At 37.6% G+C, this 22,739-nt stretch overlaps 1 protein-coding gene across 10 annotated transcripts in view; it reads right to left on the bottom strand.

The window, feature by feature from the left end:
• FRYL (FRY like transcription coactivator) overlaps positions 1-22,739 on the bottom strand; it is a 272,003-nt gene that overhangs the window by 132,832 nt on the left and 116,432 nt on the right. For all 10 annotated transcript variants that reach the window (XM_058722642.1, XM_058722640.1, XM_058722639.1 and 7 more), the window contains 4 exons: positions 17,929-18,128; positions 5,156-5,209; positions 1,981-2,120; positions 975-1,071 (listed from right to left, as the gene is read on the bottom strand). In XM_058722642.1, coding sequence (XP_058578625.1) covers positions 975-1,071; positions 1,981-2,120; positions 5,156-5,209; positions 17,929-18,048 — 411 coding nt within the window. In that variant the 5' untranslated portion in view covers positions 18,049-18,128. The remainder of the gene's footprint in view (positions 1-974; positions 1,072-1,980; positions 2,121-5,155; positions 5,210-17,928; positions 18,129-22,739) is intronic.

The raw sequence follows: 22,739 nt of genomic DNA, 5'->3' as shown, positions 1-22,739 counted from the left end.
ATAATTTTATATTGCCTATGTCAAAAAACAGTCTGTCAATTAACTTTGATATCTCACATTTGCTGTTTGTTTTCATGTTATAAATTCCATTCCATCTTACATAACAAAAACAAAACTCCTTGTCCAAACCTGCCATGTGCAAAATGTGTTTTATTTCTTTTAGATTACCTAACTCTTTTCAAAACATTACAGTGTGCAAGGCTGGAAATATGTGGTTCATCTTTGAATGATCTATAACTTTTTAAAGACTACAAACTAGCAAAAAATACTTTCATGCATTTGAACAAAATAGTTGGCTTTGTTAAACAAAAAACCAAAAATAGACCAAAAAAATACTTTTTTGGGGGGTATACATTTAAATACCTGCACTGATTCTGAATAGTAAAAACATACATGATACCAGACATTACATGCTTATAGCTTTACTGACTATGCCATTCAGACGTGAAACTCATGAGCACAGTGTGAGAACAATGATGGCATTCTAGAGTCATTGATCAAACATAAAAAACTTATTATCACTTGTCCAAAGACCATGCGCACCTGACAGTTTGGTCCCACCCATGTCAAACCACCCCTATTCCTCAACTCCAACCGTACGACGATTACACGTTGGAGGGCAGGCTTGATGCCTTCGGAAGAGAAACCCTTTGACAGTGGACTAAGGTACATGAATGACAGACAGGGAGACTATATTCACGGTTGGAAGCCCACATTTAACACAATTACTACTCAGCTCAATTTTGCAAACAAGATCCCCTAACTGTGATGGCATACAAAGGTAAAAAGAATGGGAAACGATAGGTACAGGCCATGAAAGCCGTAGGCGACTGAAAGAGGTGTAATTAAATGATAGAAATCTAGTTAATGTGGGCCAGAATTGTAGACATAACATCCTAAATACGGTAAATGAAACATGAAGGCAAAATAAGAATAAGAAACACAGACTCTGCAGAAACAAAAGGGCTTCTTACCTGCTTTAGAACTTCAACTAAAACTAAACAAAAAATGAAATCTACGGCTAAGTCTCTCCTCTCAAGAAGATAATCTCTTTCACGTTGCTGTTCATCCCTGAAACAAGAACCCCAAATTAGGAGTGCACTTAAGACCACAAATTTTAAAAGAGCTATTGGTTAGCTATTATTAGTACAAGTTGTTTTTAAGCTATCCAATGTATGTAATTACATATTCTCATTTTCTTTCTCTTGTTGCGTATTTTGTACAGTATTTATAAACACATGTCACTACTGTATCTGTCAGAAATTAAACCCATTCTAAAGGAATCAGTAAGAAAAATATTTTAAATTCTACTTAGAAAATCTAGCACTGCTCCATATTTGATTAGTATTTTTTTTAATTAAGAGCTGAAACAAAAGTAATAACTCTTCTGGTGAAAATACAGTGCCAGGTAACTGTTCGCGTATCTAAGTTGAAAAATCACAAATGGCATCGACTCAAGCCCCATTCTAAACTATGGACCATCTTCTGAACATGCAAAGCCAATACCTGTCTGGAAAATCTGAAGTGGGGGAAGACAAGTTCTGGGATTGGAGCACCGAGGACAGTCTCACGGTATCGTGATACAGGGTGTGGCAGTCCTCCTGGATTACAACAGTTGCTTCCCTTCACAACAGGAAGGACCTTGTCTGAATCGGGACCTTGTCTGAATATTTTCTTAACTTCGTCTACAACTATTAAAGATCCTCGCTGAACTATTGAAAGGGCACTCCTGAAATTCATTTTTGCGTGACTATCCCAGTGGTGAGGACTGTGGAGCAGCACCTACTTTAACTGGTACCTTCCCTTGATTTACAGTTAGGTATGGACTATCCTTTCCCTTTACTATCAGTCTCCTAACAGCAGGAATCAATATTTTTGCTTAGAAATCAAACAATAACTCTCTTCAGTTGAAAACACTATCACCCCCTTCACAGAAAGTGTTTCAATTCTAGGTCGAAGAGTGGGAAAGGAGCCACTTACCCCTTAGACTTTGTGCTAGATCGAGGCCTGTATTCATAAGATTCGTCTTCAGTTCCATTCTGGCGTCTGTACCAGTCAAACAAGGTGCGAAGTAAGGAAGGGAGACAGTGCTCTGCTACGGAGCTCATAGAGCTTATCAGCTGAAAACACAAGATGTCACCAGAAGATAAAATACATCATTGAAGTAACACACTCCTGACTCCATTAGCCATCATTTGTTAATGATTACTAGGATAACATTTCTAGGATAAACACAGTAACTCAAACGCAATAAATGTGTTTTAAAATAAAAGTAAAGATTAGCGAGGCGCCTGGGTGGCTCAGTTGGTTAAGCGTCCGACTCTTGATTTTGCCTCAGGTCATGATCTCATGGTCCGTGAATTTCAGCCCCGCTGTCAGCTCAGTGCTGGCGTGGAGCCTGCTTGGGATTCTCTCTGTCCCTCTCTCCCTGCCCCTCCCCTTCTCTCTCTCTCTCTCTCTCTCTCAATAAACAAACTTAAAAAAAAAAAAATTAGGGTTTATCCAAGTAATGAAATAAAGTGGGCTGAGTCTCACCCACTATTTAACTTTACCCACATCCATTTGATTTAGCTTAGCAGCTTTCTACCTTTTTCCTGCCTCCATATGCTACTCACATGTGTAAAAACATGACCCTCAGGAACATCACTGATTATACAAAGGGATACCTCTGGGAGAACACATAACATGAGAAAACCACACCTGCTTCCTTCCCCCTGGCCCATTCCTCCGTGCTCATGTGAACAGAAGGCTGTAAATACTGCCACCAGAATGAATGAAGAGAGGTAGGAACAAAGAAGACTACATTCTGTTAGAACTGTGTGAAAGGACCAGTCTACTCTGTACCGCTATGATGCAGAACGATTATAATTACATTATTAATTTGTGACACCCACAAAGAAACGTATTAGAAAAGAAACATAAATGTGTTGCAAACAAGCTTTCAAAGCTTAGAATACATAAGGGGAGAGCATAAGGATAAATGTAATGGGATGAGCAACTGCTATTCGGTTTGAAGCATCCCTGAAACTATTTGAATTCTAGGTGAATATCAGATTCATCGCACGAATGAACTTAGCTTTCCTGTAGTGGGTAGATAGTAAGAGGCACACCAGCTGCCATTGGCAAGCAGCCCCTAAGGTCACTCTTCCTCTGGGGGATCTTGAGCAAAAGAAAAAAAAAAAAAAGAGAAAGAAAAAGAAAGAAAAAAAAATCTCTTTTTATTCTTTCTGTATCTGATGCAACTCATTGCTCGTAATAATAATATTTTAAAGTATACCGTCAAACATGCTTCAGTTTGTTTTTCTTAACCAAAAAATGATGTGTTTCAGGGCTACTCAAGGTCTTGTTCGGGTCCAGGACTATAGAAAATGTCAGCTAATGAAGATAAATTGATACCTCTACAAATTAAACATTTAATATTTTATATTCTTCATATAACTTCAAAATGTACTTCATCTAGGAAAATAGTAAAAAAAAACCAAAACAGTCTATTTGATTGTATAGGCTCTTTTTCATTATCTGCCTTCCTTTAATCATGCTTTTATATATAATTAGCATAATTTGACTGGCAAACAGTTTCTAATATAGCTCATTAAAGTAAAAACAAGATTCAATTTTATTTAACTAATTTTTCGAATTTCATTTTATTAACAATGAACAGTATCACTCAAAGGAAATCCTTTTAGTATCTAAGAAGGAACAATAAAATACCATCTGCTATTATAAATATATATTAGTTTATACCACACCTGGCTTTGTACCTTAAAAAAAAAAAAAAAAAAAAAAGGTTGAACTATGAGGCATGACCATTAAAAGTTTTCTTAATCATTTACATAAAAAAGCAAATGGAAATATTCCTTAAAACACTGTTTAATAGGATTTCTAATTCTGATTATACATTTATTCATCATTAGTGAATTTAAGACCTGAATAATTTAAATGTCTTTAAAATAACAGATTAATAGATAAATAAAAAATAATAATTAATACCTTTTGCAGTAACTTTAAGATTTGAAAAGCATTCTATAAGGTGATCTTAATATTTACTTTAACAGAGAACTAGTCTTCCTACCTACGGTTTCTTCTTAGGCCACTGGCTATTTACTAAATATATGCATCAGAATCACCTAGGGAGCTATTATAAAATACAGGTGCCAGAGCCCTGCTCTTGATTATTCTCATTCAGAATTGGGCTGGAATCCAGAAACAATATTTGTTAAGTCTCCACCAAGTAATTCTAACCAGTCATCATTATCTAGTCAATTAGACTAATATCATGAACATTAACATCTGTTTCCTAGGTACAGAATCATGAGAAAAGTAGCACAGGAATACTAGATTCCAATAGAAAACTAATCTGGGTTATTGGTTTTTGCAAACAATCAATATATAATAAAATAATTCTTGAACAAACATAATTATGACAAAAATAGCATTTGATCAAACATTTCATCTCAGCAAGAGGAAAGAATTAACATTAAAGGAATGTCACACTCATTTTTAGATATCAATATTCTATTTAAAGTTTCTGATAACCCCAACAAGAAAAAATAAAAATGTTAAAAGGTAAAACATTATTATGTAAAACTTGTATGAACTGATACACAAGGAAAGATTGAGGTATGTAATTGGAAACATTTTAAGAAAATTTCAAAGGCACAGTAAAGAGATTACCAATGAAAAGTACTAAGATGCTAAATAAACAGAAATGAATCAAGTTCACAGATCATTCCATGAACTATAAGGTTCACAGCTCACAGTTCATTCCATTTGCTTTGTCAAAAAACAAACTACCAGGGGTACCTGGGTGGCTTAATCAGTTAAGCGTCCGACTTTGGCTCAGGTCATGATTTCACAAGTCCTGAGCTTGAGCCCCAAATCAGGCTCTGTGTTGACAGCTCAGAGCCTGTAGCCTGTTTCGGATTCTGGGTCTCCCTCCCTCTCTCTGCCCCTCCCCTGATTGTGCTTTCTCTCTCAAAAATAAATAAATAAACATTAAAAAGTACTACCAATTTCAGACTGAATCTAATATGTAATGATATAAAGGGTCACTAAACAAGATAAAATAATTTCTTAATATTGGATATATTTGAGCCGGACGGTTAGGATGAATATTTTCCTTGAAGGAAAAAATATTCCCCCCAAATTGGCATACCTGGTCAAACTGAAGATCTTCACCTCTTTGAAGAGATCTAGACAATGGCTTCTCCTACAGTTAAAAAGAAGTATACGCACAAAATATTAGCAATCTTATATATGATAAGCAGATTCGTCGGTTGGTTTTGTTTTTGTTTTCATTTGTAATTAGATTTGATTAAACAAAGGTAAGACTCCCTCTTGCCCAGGGTCACATAATTAGCATTCAAGTCCCAGTAGTATGGTTCCAGAGCCAGATACCCTCCAAAGAGAGTGCCCATAAGTCACATGATTGGGAAGGAGGGAGGTACCCACAGTAGACAGAAAAGAAATACTGGGAGATGATTCCTAGGTTTCCAGTCTGTGCATAGATGGAGGAATGGTGGTACTATCCTCTGAAAGTGGGAACACAATGAGAAGACAAAGTTTGGGTGGAAGGATAGATTTCGGTCATGTTGAGTTTTGAAGTCCCTATAAGCCATAAAAGAGAAGATGTTGACTAATAAGGGCTTGAAGAACACAGAACAGATTGGCCTGTGTATAGAAAGGAACGAAGTTCATAAAACAAAGTCATTTACCTAAAAAAGGAAAAGAAGAGGGCCTAGATTTGAATTTTGAGAAATGCAGACAGTTAACGTTAATGTACTCAACCGCATGAGATTATCAGTGGCTCCCTAAATTCCTTCAATTTAAAATGACCCATTTCTAAAAACAGAAACCTTTCTTACAATGTTCATGTGGAGAAATAATCAGGAATAAGAAAAACTTCAAACACAATAGATTGCTGTATCAGTAAAGAAAACACAAACGAATACATACGAGAACATAATAAGGGTAGAAATTCAAACACTGGGGCAAAGATGGAAAATTTAACATATGGTGTTGGGACAGTCAGGTTGTCAGAAGGAAAAATTAAACAGGCTCATTACCCTAGTGAATCCTAAATGTTTTAAAAGTTTAAATATAAGAAATAAAATCACTAAAATCCTAGAAGAAAAAGAAGTCCTAGATGATGGTAGTTTTGTGGTTTTTTTTAAACAAGCTTAGTTCTTTCTAAATATGAACAAAATGCAGAAGCAAAAAAGAAAAATAGCAAATTCAACCACATATAAATAAAAAATGAAAAAGTATATGGGTGGTAAAAAAAAAAGTGACAAGATAGGAAAAATATCTACAACAGATATTTAGACTAAGGTATAATTTCCTTAACATACAAAAAGTTCCTATAGATCAGTAGGGGGAAAAAAATCCAATAATCCAATAGAAAAAACGTACAAAGAATCAACAGATAGCTGACAAAAAGGAAATGTTTACAGCTCATACATATCTGTTCATATACTTAACCTCACTCACAAGAGCAAGACAAGTTAAAAACACAAAGCAATCCAACCTATTAGACTTCCAAAGACCTCCAAAAGTCTGAGCACAATGTGTTGAAGTTACCTACTACGGAACAGAACTCTCAAATAATGTCAATGTGTAAATGGGTAACAATCTCCTTAGAAAACTATCTGGCAATATTTGGCAAAGTTTTGAAATGTACACATCCTTTGACCCAGGAAAAATTTCACTTATAAGTATTTGTCTTATATAGTCACATATCTGCTAAATGATGTTCATAAAAGAATATTTGCTATAGCTTCATTTGCAAAAGCCAAGATTAAAAAAAAATAAAAGCCTACCTATATTAATATACATCTATAGAATATCAAGAAGACTTTTTTTTTTTAACATGAAATTTATTGTCAAATTGGTTTCCATACAACACCCAGGGCTCATCCCAACAGGTGCCCTCCTCAATACCCATCTCCCACCCCCCATCAACCCTCAGATTGTTCTCAGTTTTTAAGAGTCTCTTATGGTTTGGCTCCCTCCCTAACTTTTTCCCCCCTTCCCCTCCCCCATGGTCTTCTGTTAAGTCCAAGAAGACTTTTAAAAGAATGGCAAAGCTCAGTATGTATTAACGGAATAACCTAGGTATAATGGGTGCATACCACTCACGCATACACACACACACACACACGTGCGTGCGCGCACTACTAAATAATATAGAATACCTCTTTAAAAAAATAAAGAAATACGTGTTTGCAAGTGGGAAAAGAAACTGGGACAGTTTGGATAAGGGGAGGGTTTGGGGCTGGGAGTAGAAAATTGCTACTACAGATTTTTGTACCATGGAACTTGCATACCACAGTAGCCAAGGGAAAAGACTACATAAAGAAAGACATAGTGTATTGACAGTGAAACATAATAGTTTCATGAGGTGACCTTTCAGTATGGTTGCTTCCTCTTAATTTAAATGGTACCAGGAAAAGCTTCTGATTTAGTGTTGTGTCTTCCTTCAGCGCACAACAGTGTTGGAATCTTTTTTTTTTTTTCCATTTGTTCTATTAATTTGTTTACTAAAAAAACAAATACTGAGTTCCTATTATGAGCAAGCAGCATCTGTGAACCAAAGAGGGCTCAGAGGGCTCACTGTGGAAAGCTTAGACCCTTTACCCTTCAGCCACTGGGTCTGGGGGACAAAACTTAGAGTAAAGTCCTCCAACCCTCTCTCACCTGAATGCCTACTCTTTCTTGCTTATATGAAGAGATGACCCAAAAGGGATCCCTCCAGATCACTGTCTAGAGTTAGTATAGAAAGACTGTCATTGGTACATAAAGTGGACTCCATCCAGTAGAAAACAAAGGAGTGAAGGAATGGGTTATGATGCGACCTTGCAATGAGTTGAGAGGAGGGGGGAGCAAAGAAAATCCTAGACAGATAAAAATTTTGATAGGTACTGGACACGGTGATGATTAATTTTACGTCACAGGGTGCCCAGATATTTGGTTAAACATGTTCTGGGTGTGTCTGTGAGGATGTTTTTGGGAAGAGATTAATATTCGAATCGGCAGAGTGAACAGCTGGTAGAGTGACCTGAAAGCTGGTAGACTGAGACTCCCTAATGTGAGTGGACCTCATCCAATCAGTTGAAGGCCTGAGGAGCATGAATAGGTGGACTCTTCTGGAGTAAGAAGAAACTCCTCCTGCCTGCCTGCCCTGAGCTGGGACATCTCAAACTGAAGCATGGGTTCGTCTCGGAGCAGCTTTCAGACTGGAACTTATCAGCAGCTCCCCTCAGTCCTCAGCTTACCCACTTCAGATCTTGGGACTTCTCGCCTCCAGAACCACGTGAGCCAATTCCTTGTAATAAATTTCTTTTTAGACACATACACACCCTATTGCTTCTGTTTCTCTGGAGAAACTCATAAAAAACATCTTTTCAGGTTTGATTTCCTCTTTGATCCAAGGAAAGAATATGTCCCAGGGGAGAAAAAGGTGTCCACATTTACAAAAGATATATAGAAGGACATTAACTAAGCAGTTAAAAATAAGAAGCAACACAGGGTGCCTGGGTGGCTCCGACGGTTAAGCGTCCGACTTCGGCTCAGGTCATGATCTCACCGTTTGTGAGTTCGAGCCCCACGTCCAGCTCTGTGCTGACAGCTCAGAGCCTGGAGCCTGTTTCGGATTCTGTGTCTCCCTCTCTCTCTGCCCCTCCCCCGCTCACACTCTGTCTCTCAATAATAAATAAATGTTTAAAAAAATTTTTTAAAAATAAGAAGCAACATCAAAGTACAACGAATTTGAGTAAAAAAAAATCATGGTGTAGCTACACATTAGAGTATCACACAGGTAGAAATAAACTTGTAGACTGGGAAAATATTCTCAGTGTACTAATATAAATTAGAGAATAACAGATACAATACACTTATAAAAGGATAAAATGTATACATGGTGGTATATATATATAAATACATTTAAAGCTCTAGAAATATATATACCATACAGCAGTAATAAGAATAACATTGTGGGGCGCCTGGGTGGCACAGTCGGTTAAGCGTCCGACTTCAGCCAGGTCACGATCTCGCGGTCCGTGAGTTCGAGCCCCGCGTCAGGCTCTGGGCTGATGGCTCGGAGCCTGGAGCTTGTTTCAGATTCTGTGTCTCCCTCTCTCTTTCTGCCCCTCCCCCGTTCATGCTCTGTCTCTCTCTGTCCCAAAAATAAATAAAAAACGTTGAAAAAAAAATTAAAAAAAAAAAAGAATAACATTGTGTATATAAACCATAATTTCTTTATCCATTCATGATGCTAAGTGAAATAAGCCATACAGAGAAAGACACATACCATACGTTTTCACTCTTATGTGGATCCTGAGAAACTTAACAGAAACCCATGGGGGATGGGAAGAAAAAAAAAAAAAAAAGAGGTTACAGTGGGAGAGAGCCAAAGCATAATTTGGCTCATAAAGTCTCTTATGAGACTCTTAAAAACTGAGCACCTGAATTCCATGGCAATTTAGTTTCTCAAAGGGATAGATTTTTTTTTACATGTCCTTGGCACTTGGGCCCTCGAAGGATAAGCACACTCGGGCAGTTATCTTGCAGAACAAGTTTTGTATTTCTTAAACCAAGCTACCTATCATTTACAAGCAGTATGATTCGGCACAGCAATATATATTCCCAATTGGCTCTAAAATTGAAGGAAAACACTAAGTCCCATAGCAAGTTCCATAGAACACTGTTTCTGAAAGCATCTACAAGTTTGAAAAAATAGTGAGCCAAAGGGACTTTACTCTCCTAACGTGAACTGTTTATTTAAGATGAGGGGTTGGGGGTGACAATAAGCAGCTTCTTTTCACTCATTTGATCCCCTGTTATATAAGTCTAAAGGTCTTCGGTAGTATTTTGAGGACTGCTGGTCAAAGTCGTTTATTACTCACAGAGCATGTTTATGCAATAGAGTAATGGCCAAGCCGAATAAAAGAGAGAAGTAAGCTTTTCAGAAACACTTACAGTGTTGTTTTTATATGTAACATAATTTATTTCTCAATAAACTCACGCTCCCTCAAAGATTTCTACAGATTTGACATCCTCACTGAGCTTTCCCTAAAAGGAAATGGAGGTGGACTATTTTTCCATAATAAGAACCCAGAAACGATTTTTGAATGTAAAAGGATACTCATGTTACCATAAGTACAAAAATATAAGTGTGCTGCACTAAATACAAATTACTAATCAAGAACTCTGTACCAACCTCTCAATGTAATTACAGTGTGATTGAGGATGCCCTCAACTGCTCAAGCAGTTGTAGTGTCTTTCAATATGAGATTTTGAAACAATGAACCATTTAACAATGTTTATAGTATATCACCCATTATAACAACTAAAAAGAACAGAAATTACTTTCTATATTCCCATATACATGCATGCAAAACTTTTGCACAAGAACATTTACCATGGCTTCTTTTTTTTTTCCACAGTAGCCCCAAATCTGGGTAACTCCCAAACTACCTATCAATAGAGACTAGTAAAAAAAAAAATTATGGTACATTCTTTTATTATACTAATATTCAACTACCAAAAAGAATGAGACAAATTTATATGAGCTAATACAGAACAATCTCTAATTTATACTGTTAAAAATATCTAAGAACTAAAAAAAAAATACAAACACACACACACACACACACACACACACACACACACACACACACATATATATACAAGCAACATGATTCTGCTTGTTGATATATGTTGATATATATATATATATATATATATATATATATATATATATATATATGTATGTATATAAAAAATCTCCCATTTGTGCTTAACAAAAAAAGCGGCAGGTGCTACAGACATGGAAAATGATGGACTAAAACCTGGAGACAGTGTTTATCTTGATCCAGAGTAGAAGAATCATTACTTTCATTATGCAAAATTTAGAACTATTTCCACTTATGTCATTATTTCATAATAACATAAAAACTAATAATGATCCTAAGGCTCATCTTCCTTTATGTTCTAATTTGATTCTTCAACTAGGGTATGTATAGAGTACCAAGAGCAACATGTAGCTTCCAGGAAAATCAAGGGTGTTTACTGAAAAGACTCTGGTAGCATAACAAGGATACTGAAATAGCTCACTAATCTGCAACTAAACAGAGCACGGTGAACACACACGCACACACAGCCTCCATTCTCTCCGAAAACTGATCAAGATAGCAGTAAAAGAATTTTACAAGACTTAAAAACCAAAAGGGCAGCGAGAATGGGAGAGGAGGTAAAGAGCAGACGGAAATGCCCAACTAACACATCCCACCCTAGTAAGAGCGAGTCCTCGGTAGGCAAGGGGAAGTCAGATGGCTATGCATCCATGCAGCCATCACTCATTCACTGAAATTATTTACTGAGTGTGCAGTACGCCAAGCTCTGGAGACACAACCATGAGCAAACGGGAAAACAATCCCCGTCCTCACAAAGCCAAAAATCTAACGAGAGAGCAACTAAAATATCTATTATCTTAGATTTCGAGATAGGAGGCTGCGATGGGCGTTGAGATTTTAGATAGAAGGACGACTGAGAAGATGACATTTCAGTCACAGCAGGAGGAAAGTGAGTGAGTGAGCTTGCCACACAGAGCAAAGGGAAGATAATACAGTCGATACTGTGCAACTCCCAAAGGTTTCGGAGAACTTCAGGACTTTGAAAGTGGGAGTAAAGGTGAAGTTAAAAACAAGAGGGCTGGTTGGAGGATTAAGAAAGACTGAGCAAAAAAAAAAAAAAAAAAAAAAAAAAAAAAAAAAAAAAAAAAAAAAAAAGAAAGACTGAGCACCCTCTCCCCTCTTCATTCCCTTCACCGGCTCTGCCCAGCAGGATGACCATCCTCCCTCCACCTTTCCACAGAGGGGCTGTCCTTTTTGGGAGAGAGCAAAACAGAAATGCTGACTGGTGGATGCTATAGTTGAAGACAAGGTATCACACCGAAGACAAGCAGCTCCAGCAAAAATTTATATACCAAATATCAGAAACACTATCTTCTGCCTCTAGGTCCCCAGAACATTAGCGACTATGCCTAAACCCTGCCATTTGGGGTACTGGACTCTGACAAACCCCAGAAAAAGATCTGACATTGACGATGCATTCAGATGATTACACACCGAAGACCACAGTCCGAAAGGCCCCTTCCAGTACACAGGGCTTCCAGTCTGTTTAGTGCCTCAGTTGTAAAGCACAACATGTTACAACAGACATACATGTTAGGAGAAGGCAAAACTTTTGGAGGAAACAGATGACACGGGGAGAAAAAACTTCAAAATATACATACATAGATTACATATATGTATTTAATGTTCTCAAAAAACAGCAAAAATTGCAGCGTTGTAAAAATGCTGGGCCTAAACCAGATACATAAAGTCTAGATGAGGGGTGGTTGGTGAAAGCCTTTTTTTCTTATCTTTTTATCTAGTCGCCAGCCATCTAAACGATTAACAGAGAAGGTGGAATGTACCTGGATCATTACCCAGGATTGATCCACTTCCTTTCAGGCAGAAAGAGACCTAAGGTATTGAATTGTAATTTGCAAGCTGCAATTTCAATTAATGATTGCCCTTCCTTCCCCAATCTTCCCCCTAAAATGAAAATAAAGTTGTGGCTAAAAATCAAGCTCCGCTAATCTTCGAATCTTTGGTCTCTTTATTTTATTATGGCTTCTAATATGAGAATGAAAAGGCCAGCATTCTCATTTTAGTGGTAGATTAATTCTTTTGGCAAAATCCATTCACATACATGCATCTAAGTTTTTATGTAACTTACTATCGGACTGACCATGAGACATGCTAGTCTCCTTTTATGTAACAATCCATGGATTACTAGTTTCTTTAAAGTGAGTGACCCTGCAAGAGTTTCATTCAAGAACTCAAGAGAGTCATCTTGGATGGTTGTTTATTGCCAAAAAACACACTGGACAAATTTCAAAAGAAATGAAATCGCAATAAACAAATCTGAAGCTGTAACACAAACACTGTCACAGTATTGGATTAAATGTATCACTGTCTCATCTTGATGCTAGGTAGCATTAGTCCTTAGCTACTACAGCCCACAACACTGGGGGTTTTCCTGGTATGTCAGGAAGAGTAAGTAGCAGGGAATATGTCTTCTTTTTGTTTTTTTTTTTAATTTTTAACGTTTATTTATCTTTGAGACAGAGAGAGACACAGCATGAATGGGGGAGGGGCAGAGAGAGAGAGAGAGAGAGAGAGAGAGAGAGAGAGACACAGAATCGGAAGCAGGCTCCAGGCTCTGAGCCTTCAGCCCAGAGCCCGACACGGGGCTCGAACTCACGGACCGCGAGATCGTGACCTGAGCTGAAGTCGGACGCCTAACCGACTGAGCCACCCAGGCACCCCGGGAATACGTCTTCTAAGTACAATGGTGGGGTAGAAACATCTATTCTGAGGAATCCTCACCACTCTTCCCCAAATTTTATAATCTCAGATTATATAGCAGATGTCTCTGAAATTAGCTACTAAATTACAGAATAAAATATAGTCAGTATCAGACTATTCTGAAAGAACTATTAAAAGCTCTGGCTGGAACAATGACATTATGTTTTGTTAGAAGAACAAAGGGCACCCCACAACAATGTCTTTTAAGGCTAAGGGCAACTTAAAATACAAATCTTTACTAAGCATTTACCATCACAGGAGGAGCTGGAGATGGAAAGGCCAGTGAGACCCGGCTCATGGTATCAAGTGGGTCACATCAGAGGAGATAAACATGTAAGCAATTAAAAGATGACAATATCAGAATCTAGGAGCATGAAAAATTATTATGATAAAGCAGAGATTCGTACAGCTTGAAGACGATCACTATGTAAGAGGGGAACACGTGGGAAGTTTAGAAGGACGAGTAGAGTCTTAAAATACAGAAGGGTTAATAGTATTTTCGATTGAGAGAAAAAAAACACACCAGGACAAAAGAACACACAGAGGATACATGAAGTGTCATAGCATATGTCAGGATAGGAGAATCATGAGACATCATACAAACCATAACAAGACTATGAAGAGGTTGGAATGATCCACCAAGAACTTGAATTCATTCCATAGCAATGAAAAGTGAGCAAGGTTTTTAAAGGGAAAAGGTGATAATATTTATGTTTTGGATGAAGCAAAGCCTGGTGAGAAGAAAAAAAAAATGGCAAGGTGATAAACCACTTATCTAGTGGTTACTGCAATGATCTAGAATGCATGAACCTGACCCTGAGCTAGGAAAGGGACAATGGCATTGGAAGAAAAAGGAAGGAGGAAGATATAAAAGTTACCACTTTATAAACTCAGTCAAATTAGGCAACTTCACTTTCAAGGCTTTTACTCTCAAGAACTTTGTATTTCAAAATTAAAATTCCTTTAAGAATAATATTTGAGATCCAGCAGGACCACACCACATGTTGTTACTTATGAAATATTTTATAAAATAGGTAAAGTGTTTAAAAAAAAAAAAAACATATGAATTTAAAGTTGCTGAAGCCAGGGGTATCTGGCTGGCTCAGTTGGTGGAAGGTACGACTCTTGATATCAGGGTTATGAGTTCCAGCTCCACGTCAGGAGTAGAGATTACTTAAAAAATAAAATCTTGAAAGAAAGAGAAGAAAAGAAAAGAAAGAAAAAATAAAGTTCCTGAAGCCAGGCAATGGGTTCCAAGGGTTCGCTACACTATAATCCCTACTTTTATACAAACTTGGAATTCTTCATAAACATTTTTCTCTTTTCAGGTTTATTCAGATAGAACTGACAAATGCAAGTGTAACATATTTAAAGTGTACAATGTGGGGCACCTGTGGGGCTCAGTGGATTAAGTGTCTGACTCTTGGTTTTGGCTCAGGTCATGATCTCACGGTTTCATGGGTTCAAGACCCGCATCAGGCTCCACATAGTCAGTGTGAAGTCTGCTTGGGAGTCTCTGTCTCCCTCTGTCTCTCTCTGCCCCTCCCCACTTGTGCTGCCTCTCTCTCTCTCTCTCTCTCTCTCAAAATAAATAAATCAACTTAAAAAAGTGTACACTGTGATGATTTGATGTATGTACACACTGTGGAAGGATTCCCACCACTGACTTGATTAACATGTCCATCACTTTATATATCTACCCGATCTCTACCCCCTCCTTTTTTGGTGAGACCACATAAGTTCTACCCTTAAGAAACTTCAGTTTTATAAAACAGTAGTATCAACTAGTCACCATGATCCATAAACTTTTTGTAATGTGTATTTTTTAAAAAGTGGCTCCCTGGGGGCGCCTGGGTGGCTCAGTCGGTTAAGCGTCCGACTTCAGCTCAGGTCACGATCTCGCGGTCAGTGAGTTCGAGCCCCGCGTCGGGCTCTGGGCTGATGGCTCAGAGCCTGGAGCCTGCTTCCGAGTCTGTGTCTCCCTCTCTCTCTGCCCCTCCCCCGTTCATGCTCTGTCTCTCTCTGTCTCAAAAATAAATAAACATTAAAAAAAAAAAATTTAAAAAGTGGCTCCCTTTCTTACTGTATGCTGGCTAAGCAGGCTAGTATAGCACATGATCACGTAATGAACAGACCACTGATGAAGAAAATAACACTTTATAGATTAAGCACATTTATAATCCAACCTCATAACCATTAACTCATATCTACAAGTCCTTGTAATCTTATTTTTAAGGCAGAACTTCACACACATGCTCTAAAATATGTATGCACTGATAAAAACAAAATCATTATTTTGTTACATAGGAAGCAAGTATGGAAGGATTTAATGTATGTTTTAAAACATACATTTTGGCTAATCTTTTACATATTATTATTTATTAGACCTCATATACATTTGTGCATAGATGCTTTCTTCCCAGTTTTTTTCCTACTTAGTGACAGCAAGAAACTGCTCACAGGCATGCACGTACCTACCCACATACCTTCGCAATCTTAGCAACGCGAGGTCCAACACTTCACTAAGAAAATGAACACATAACAATACTTCCAACTTCCCACCTTTCTTAGGTCACCACCTATTCTCTCTTCTGTTCCTTTCCTCCCTTCCTTCCTTCCCAGGAAGTACAGCAGAATGAGTAAGCTTACAGGCTTTCAAGCCATTAGTGTGCCTAACTCCTCATTCTGGCTTTGAGCTTCGGACAAGTAACAAACCCTCTGGGGTCTCAAATCACTGGTGAATACTGAGCCCTAACCCAGCTGTATAAGGAATAAATACATTTCAGCTGTTACATCCTCTACCTTTATCTCCATTGTGATCATCTCGCTTCTAACCTACACTGGGATCTTGATACATTACACATTCAGCCCCTTCAAACTCCGGAAGTTATTTCCTAAAGTTGTATCACCCTACTAAAATTGTTCTCGGGCTGCTTAATTCCTAGGTCCAATAACTTCTCTCAGTGTTCCTTGTACTCTGTCTCTCTATATCATTTGACAATAATAATGCCATTGCACATACTCTTTTCCTTGATATTGTAATCTGCTCTTTTGGCTTTATCACCCTAATGTAGATGATGCCAAAAATCTCTATTTCTGGTCCCCATCTCTGGTCACCAACAAGAATTCCCAGGTACCAATCAAATAAATCCACATTGTTTAGATTTCCAGGATCTTGACCTTACCATACACAAAAGAAAAATTATCTCATTCCCCTTTTCTACCCCCATAATATTCTCATGTTCTTTACCTAACATCATCTCTTCTAACACTTCAAAGAACTTTTAACCTTTACTTTCACTCAAAAACATCTACTCCTATTTAACTGCCAACTCCTACTGATTTCATCATTTACCTTACTTTCCTCTGCCACCACTGCCATTGTTAATGCTCTAGTTCAAGACTCTTTTCATTCCAGCCTGAATTATATACAACAGCTAAATAGTAGTCTCTGCCTTTAAAGATTTTAAAGTAATCTCTCCACCCAATGAGGGGCTCAAACTCACAACCCCAAGATCAAGAGTTGCATGCTCTACCGACTGAGCCAGCCAGGCCCCCCTTAACTCTCTGCCTTCAATCTCTTCTCTCTCCTAGGGTCCAACGACTGAATTATCTATCACGACAACCTTCACCACTCTCTAGAATCTGACTCAAACATTTGCTTTCAGTCTTTCTCTTCCTTCCTCCTTACCATAAGCTCTAATCACATGGAGCTTCCCACACCGTTTCAGTATGCTTCATGCACTATATGTCTAAAAATAAATTTACTGGTTTATTGTAAGTTTGGTGACTGCCATGTCATCAACTTGCAGAATAGTCTAGGTTCTCCTTTATTTGCTCTTATGTTTTATCTGTCTCAACAATTCCCACTTGGTGAAATCCATTTTTGTTCTTTGGTAACCCGCAGTAACATATTAAGATGGATTCTAAAGTCATTACGGCTTTCTAGATCACCACTTGACCAGCCTATCCCTTAATTCCCTTTTAAAGACTATTTTTTTAGAGCAGTTTCAGGTTCACAGCCAAAACTGAGTGGAAGGGACAGATTTCCCATACACCCCATTCCACACTTGCACAGTCTCCCCACCAGAGTATTACATTTGTTACTAGTGATGTACCCAGGGTGACACTTCCTAATCATCCAAATTCCATAACCTACATGACAGTCCACTCTTGGTGTTGTGCATTCTGTGGCTATGGACAATGTACGATGACACATATCCAGCACTGTAGTATCACACAGCGTACTTTCACTGCCCTAAAAATCCTCTGTGTTGTGCCTTTTTTGCTCCTCCACCCACAATCCCTGGCCCCCCTGGTCTTTTTACTGTCTCCCTAAATTCTGCCTTTTGAAGGATGTCATATAGTTGGAACTATACAGTATGTAGCCTTTTCAGATTGGCTTCGTTTAATTTTTTTTTTTCAATTACATTATTTCCTTTGGAAATTTTGTTATTAGAATGGTTAATACAAAAGTCAAGAAAATATTTCAGATTTATAGGTCAGCTCTACTCACCAAGGGTTCAGCCATTACAACTTCAATTTTCTTTTCAGCTTGAACAGCAAATTCTGCAAAGAGGCTCTTGATGACATATTCACCAGGCTTGACATCTGGGTCAATCGTAATGCTTGACATGATGATATTCTTTTTTCCCAAAGTGGAATGAAAGTTGGAAGAAGCACAGTACTTATTCACTTTGCTGACTGGTGCTGAAGCTAAAAACAAAAGAAACAAAAGAACTCTACTTTAATTATCAACACAATGAGACCTACCACAACCACCCCATTTAATATACACTCTGCCCCTAAAACCCATCCAGATCTCCCCATCTGGATTATCATGCTCTGTTTTTGTCTATTACACTTGCTACATTCTAACAAATGGCCCAACTATAATTTAGTTATGTGTTATTTATTATGTACTGTTTTTCTCTTGACCCTACTAATGTGAATTTCATAAGAACAGGGTTTTTCCTTTGTCTTTTTTGTTCATTGATGAATCCCAAGTACTCAGAACAATGCCTAGCATACACTGGGTACAATAAATATGCACTGAATGAATGAATGAATTCTAAACACCGTTGTGAGCAATGAAGGAAATAAAACAGATGTGATTAAATGAAACAGGGATCGGTTAGGGCACTGATAGATACTATCATGGAAAGCACGCCCAGGAAAGGCCTCACCGGCGTGCCTGGGTGGCTCAGTCAGTTAAGTGACGGCCTTTGGCTCAGGTCATGATCTCCTGGTTCATGAGTTCAAGCCCTGCATCAGGCTTCACGCTGACCGTGTACAGCCTGCTTGGGATTCTCCACCCCCGCCCCCCACCTCTCCCCCACTTAGGCATGCTCACTCTCCTCTCGCTCTCAAAAAAATAATAAACTTAAAAAAAAAAAAAAAAAAAAGGAAAGCCCTCATTGTAGAAGCAACATTTGAACTCAGATCTAGATGATGAAAAAGAGGCAGCAAGGCAAAGCACCAGGAAAAGTGCTAACTTGAGCGTGTATGTTTGATAAACAAAAAGAAGACCAGTGTGGCGGGAACTCAAAGGATGCTTGGAAGCAGAGGTGAAGGGCAATCTGAGATGAGGTCAAAATCATTAGTCAGGGACTTAGAACTTGGTAGGAAAGTCAGATTTTATTCTAAATGAAATTAAAATTCAATGGAAAGTATTAACTTGGGAGGGATAGGAACCGGCTTCTCTCAAAAGATCTCTCTGGCTCCTCTGGAGAATGGACTGGAAGAGGGCAGAGGCAGAACCAGGGAAGCCAGCACACAGATCCAGCCGAGATGATCCCGGCTCGGACTAAGAGGATGAAAGAGCACAGGAGAGAAGGAGAGGCCTTCCCACCTATCGTATGTTGGTGAATTTGGCATCAAGGTGAAAGAATGGCATTAACAGTGACTTGTAGGATTTTTATTAGAATCATTCAGAGGGTGGTGGTGCCGTTTGCTCAGATAGGGCTGTCCCAGTGCCTGGCAAACAGTCCGCTGCACCAGCTGTGGCACACAAAGAGCACTACTGACTGCTACATGCTTTTATCTACACAGGTTTTGTTCTCTTGACTGCCTGGGCGATCTACCCGGCTTCGTATCAACAGTTTATCCGGTCACCTTGCTCTTCCAAGCCACCTGCATAATACAGACCCTTCCAGCCTCGAACTTCAGCTTATGTCATCCTCTGTGGCCTAGAGTATTCACTGAAAAACCTGCAAGCTGGTACTTCTCTACCTCGACCTGACCTCTAGGTAATACTCTTTCGTGCGGTGTCGCAAAAGCAAACCCTACCTTGCAAAGGGAAGAACACAATTATTCAAATGCTGAATTCCTAGGTGTGTGTGCATAACTATGGGACAGTAAGTTTATTCTCTGGGTGGTTCGGTCACTTTAGCATCTGACTTCAGCTCAGGTCATGATCTCATGGTTCATGAGTTCGAGCCCCATGTCAGGCTCTGTGCTGACAGCTCAGAGCCTGGGGCCTGCTTCGGATTCTGTATCTCCCTCTTTCTCTGCCCCTACTCCCCTGCTCACTCTCTGTCTCTCTCTCTTAAAAATAAATAAAGATTAAAAAACTTATTATAAATATATACTCTCCAAACTCACAAATTGTTGTTAAAACAAACAAACAAACAAACCTACTCTACCAAACATAGTGTGCCAAGATATATAAAAGTGACCTGTGATAACTCCAAAAGAATGTTCTAGAAAGCAATATAGAGTCAGGTTACAGCAGTTACTTCAGAAAAAATAACTGCAAATTAAGAAAAAAATATTTTTGAAAGACAGAATTTCCACTTGGCTTCTGTTCATGCCCTAGTTATTATCTTTATTTATTTACTTATTTTCCCCACAAAACAGACTTTTTTCCTCCAAGATTAAAAATCAGTCCCATGTGATGCTTATATATTAAAAAGTAAAGAATATTACACATTTTTAATACTGCACTTAAAACTAAATTATCTTTGTGTCACATCAAATTAAAATATAATATGTATTGTAATCTAGAACTAAAATTATATAATAAGAACAATTCAAAACAAAAATTCACAGTCCTTTGAACACAGTACACACTATTTATTTTAAACAATGACCTGTTTGTTTACTCTGTTTCATGATCCAACATTGTGTATTATAAAGGAGAGGCTCTGTTAACAAACGTTATTGTGAAAAATGGTGATCTTAAAAGAAATCATTTTGGATCATTAAGAGTACTCTATATTTTATATCCATGTTATGTTGGAAAACTTTAGGTAATCATAAAATAGTAAAAATCAAACAAAAACCAACAACAACAATAAAAAACTACTCAGAGAGTTTCCTGAAGTTTAATTTACATTTTAGACATAAAAACAAAAACATTTTCAAGATTGTGACTTAAAGTAGTTGTTACAGGATATATCTTTTTTTTAAGATTTGTAAGTCTCGAAATAAGATTCATAAGATCATAAAAGAGTTACAAAGTTTTTTTGTCTTTAACTTTACAGTAAGTGTAACCAAAGAATCTGCCTTGTAATAGGCCTGGTACTTAATTTCTAGACTTTGATGAGGTATAAACTTCTTAAATGACATTATTTGAATAGTTTCTTTAAAAAAGAAAAAAAAAACTTTAATTAAAATAACTTCTCACATTTTACTTTGTTATACTTCCTAAAAAGCATAAACATAAATTAAGCATAAATGATCACTACATATCAAAACTGCATATTTTAAGAAATTTGCCAATAAAGCTAAAAATTTTAGGAATATCTGTACTTATCTTCTATTCCGTTCCAAATATCTGCACTAGCTTCCAAAATAAAAATATTTCAAGTTTGAAAAAAAATCCAATTTTTATGAAAAATGTTTTAAATCAAATTAATTTCAATTATATTTCTTAATAAGTATTCATGAATGTTTGTTGAATTAATTAATACCCAAAAGTAACACTTAACAGATCTACTGATTGAAAGTCCAGGCCGCAAAACATTCTAATGTTGATATGAGGGGACCGGCAAAATAAATTATAATCTAATAAACAGAACGTTCTATAGACCACTGAAATGACATCATCAAAAGTACTGAATAGGGGTGTGCCTGGGTGACTCAGTTGAGCACCCAACTCTTGATTTCAGCTCAGGTCACGATCCCAGAGTCGTGGGATTGAGCCCCACATCGGGCTCTGCACTGAACGTAGAGCCTGCTTAAGATTCTCTCTCTGCCCCTCTCTTCCCCTTCCCCACTTGTTCTCTTTCTCTCTCAACAACAACAAAAAAACCAACAACAAAACAACAAAAACCTGAATGGCACAGGAAAACACTCAACATACAGAGTGCAAAAAAGATCATAAGACAGTATATAAAAGCAAAATAAAATAAAAAGGCAGAAAGAATATTTGCAGCATAGAACAAACACAGAGTTCATCACTTTTATCTCCATCTACAAAGCTCTAATGGCGTCAGCTGGAAAAAGACCCTCACCCCCAAACCAGAAACTATAGACAAAAGATATGAACAAACAAGTTACAATATTCAATCTCACTAATACTTTTTAAACAAGTAAAAATTAGATGACACTTATCAAAGTGGTTTCCCAGCCCACCAGTTTGTGTTTCACTAATGTTTCACCTTTGGTAAAGATGTGTGAATTTCTCTCATATTTTGCTAACGGAGAAGAAACAGAGGTGATTGCTCCAGGCAAGGTGAAAAGACCAGTTTCCACATAACTAGATTAACTTGATACCCCCTGACTGCTTGAGTTAAATATTTCATAATGTAAAACAATAATATTTCCCTACATGTTACCATAAAATTTTGAAAAATTTATGTGAGCTTATGAGAGAATGAAGACATAACCGTTAGAGCATAATTCTTAACACAATGTAGGCACTGAATTACAAATTGTAGAAACCCAATGTCACATCAAACATCCTTGGAATATAAATCTACTAAACTCTAACTGCTAATAACAAGAATAAAACCACAACCTGAATAATTAAAATATAGCAATAGAAGCTAGCATGCCTATTCTTTCTTTTAGATAAAGCGCAAATAAAAAAATAAATATGGCATTTTTGGACAGCTCATTCTATATAGCACTGCACTAGCATATTTACTAAAACAATTCTTTTTTTCATGTTAAGACTCCTATACCCTTGTAAAATAAATTTAAATTCAGTCAAAGAGAGCAGACAAGCCTTAATGGGAGACATGTTTGGTTTTGTTACTTGATAGCAGCAATTCTCAGCCTTTTTTTTTTTTTTACCTGCCTCCACTGTGCTCTTACGCGCAGCACTCTAAACAGTAACACGACTCAAAATACAGAGTGATTCTCAACAACTGGGATGGTTCC

The sequence above is a fragment of the Neofelis nebulosa genome, chromosome 3 (assembly GCF_028018385.1).
Source record: "Neofelis nebulosa isolate mNeoNeb1 chromosome 3, mNeoNeb1.pri, whole genome shotgun sequence".
Lineage (NCBI taxonomy): Eukaryota > Metazoa > Chordata > Mammalia > Carnivora > Felidae > Neofelis > Neofelis nebulosa.
This window is presented reverse-complemented; position numbering and strand designations above follow the sequence as displayed.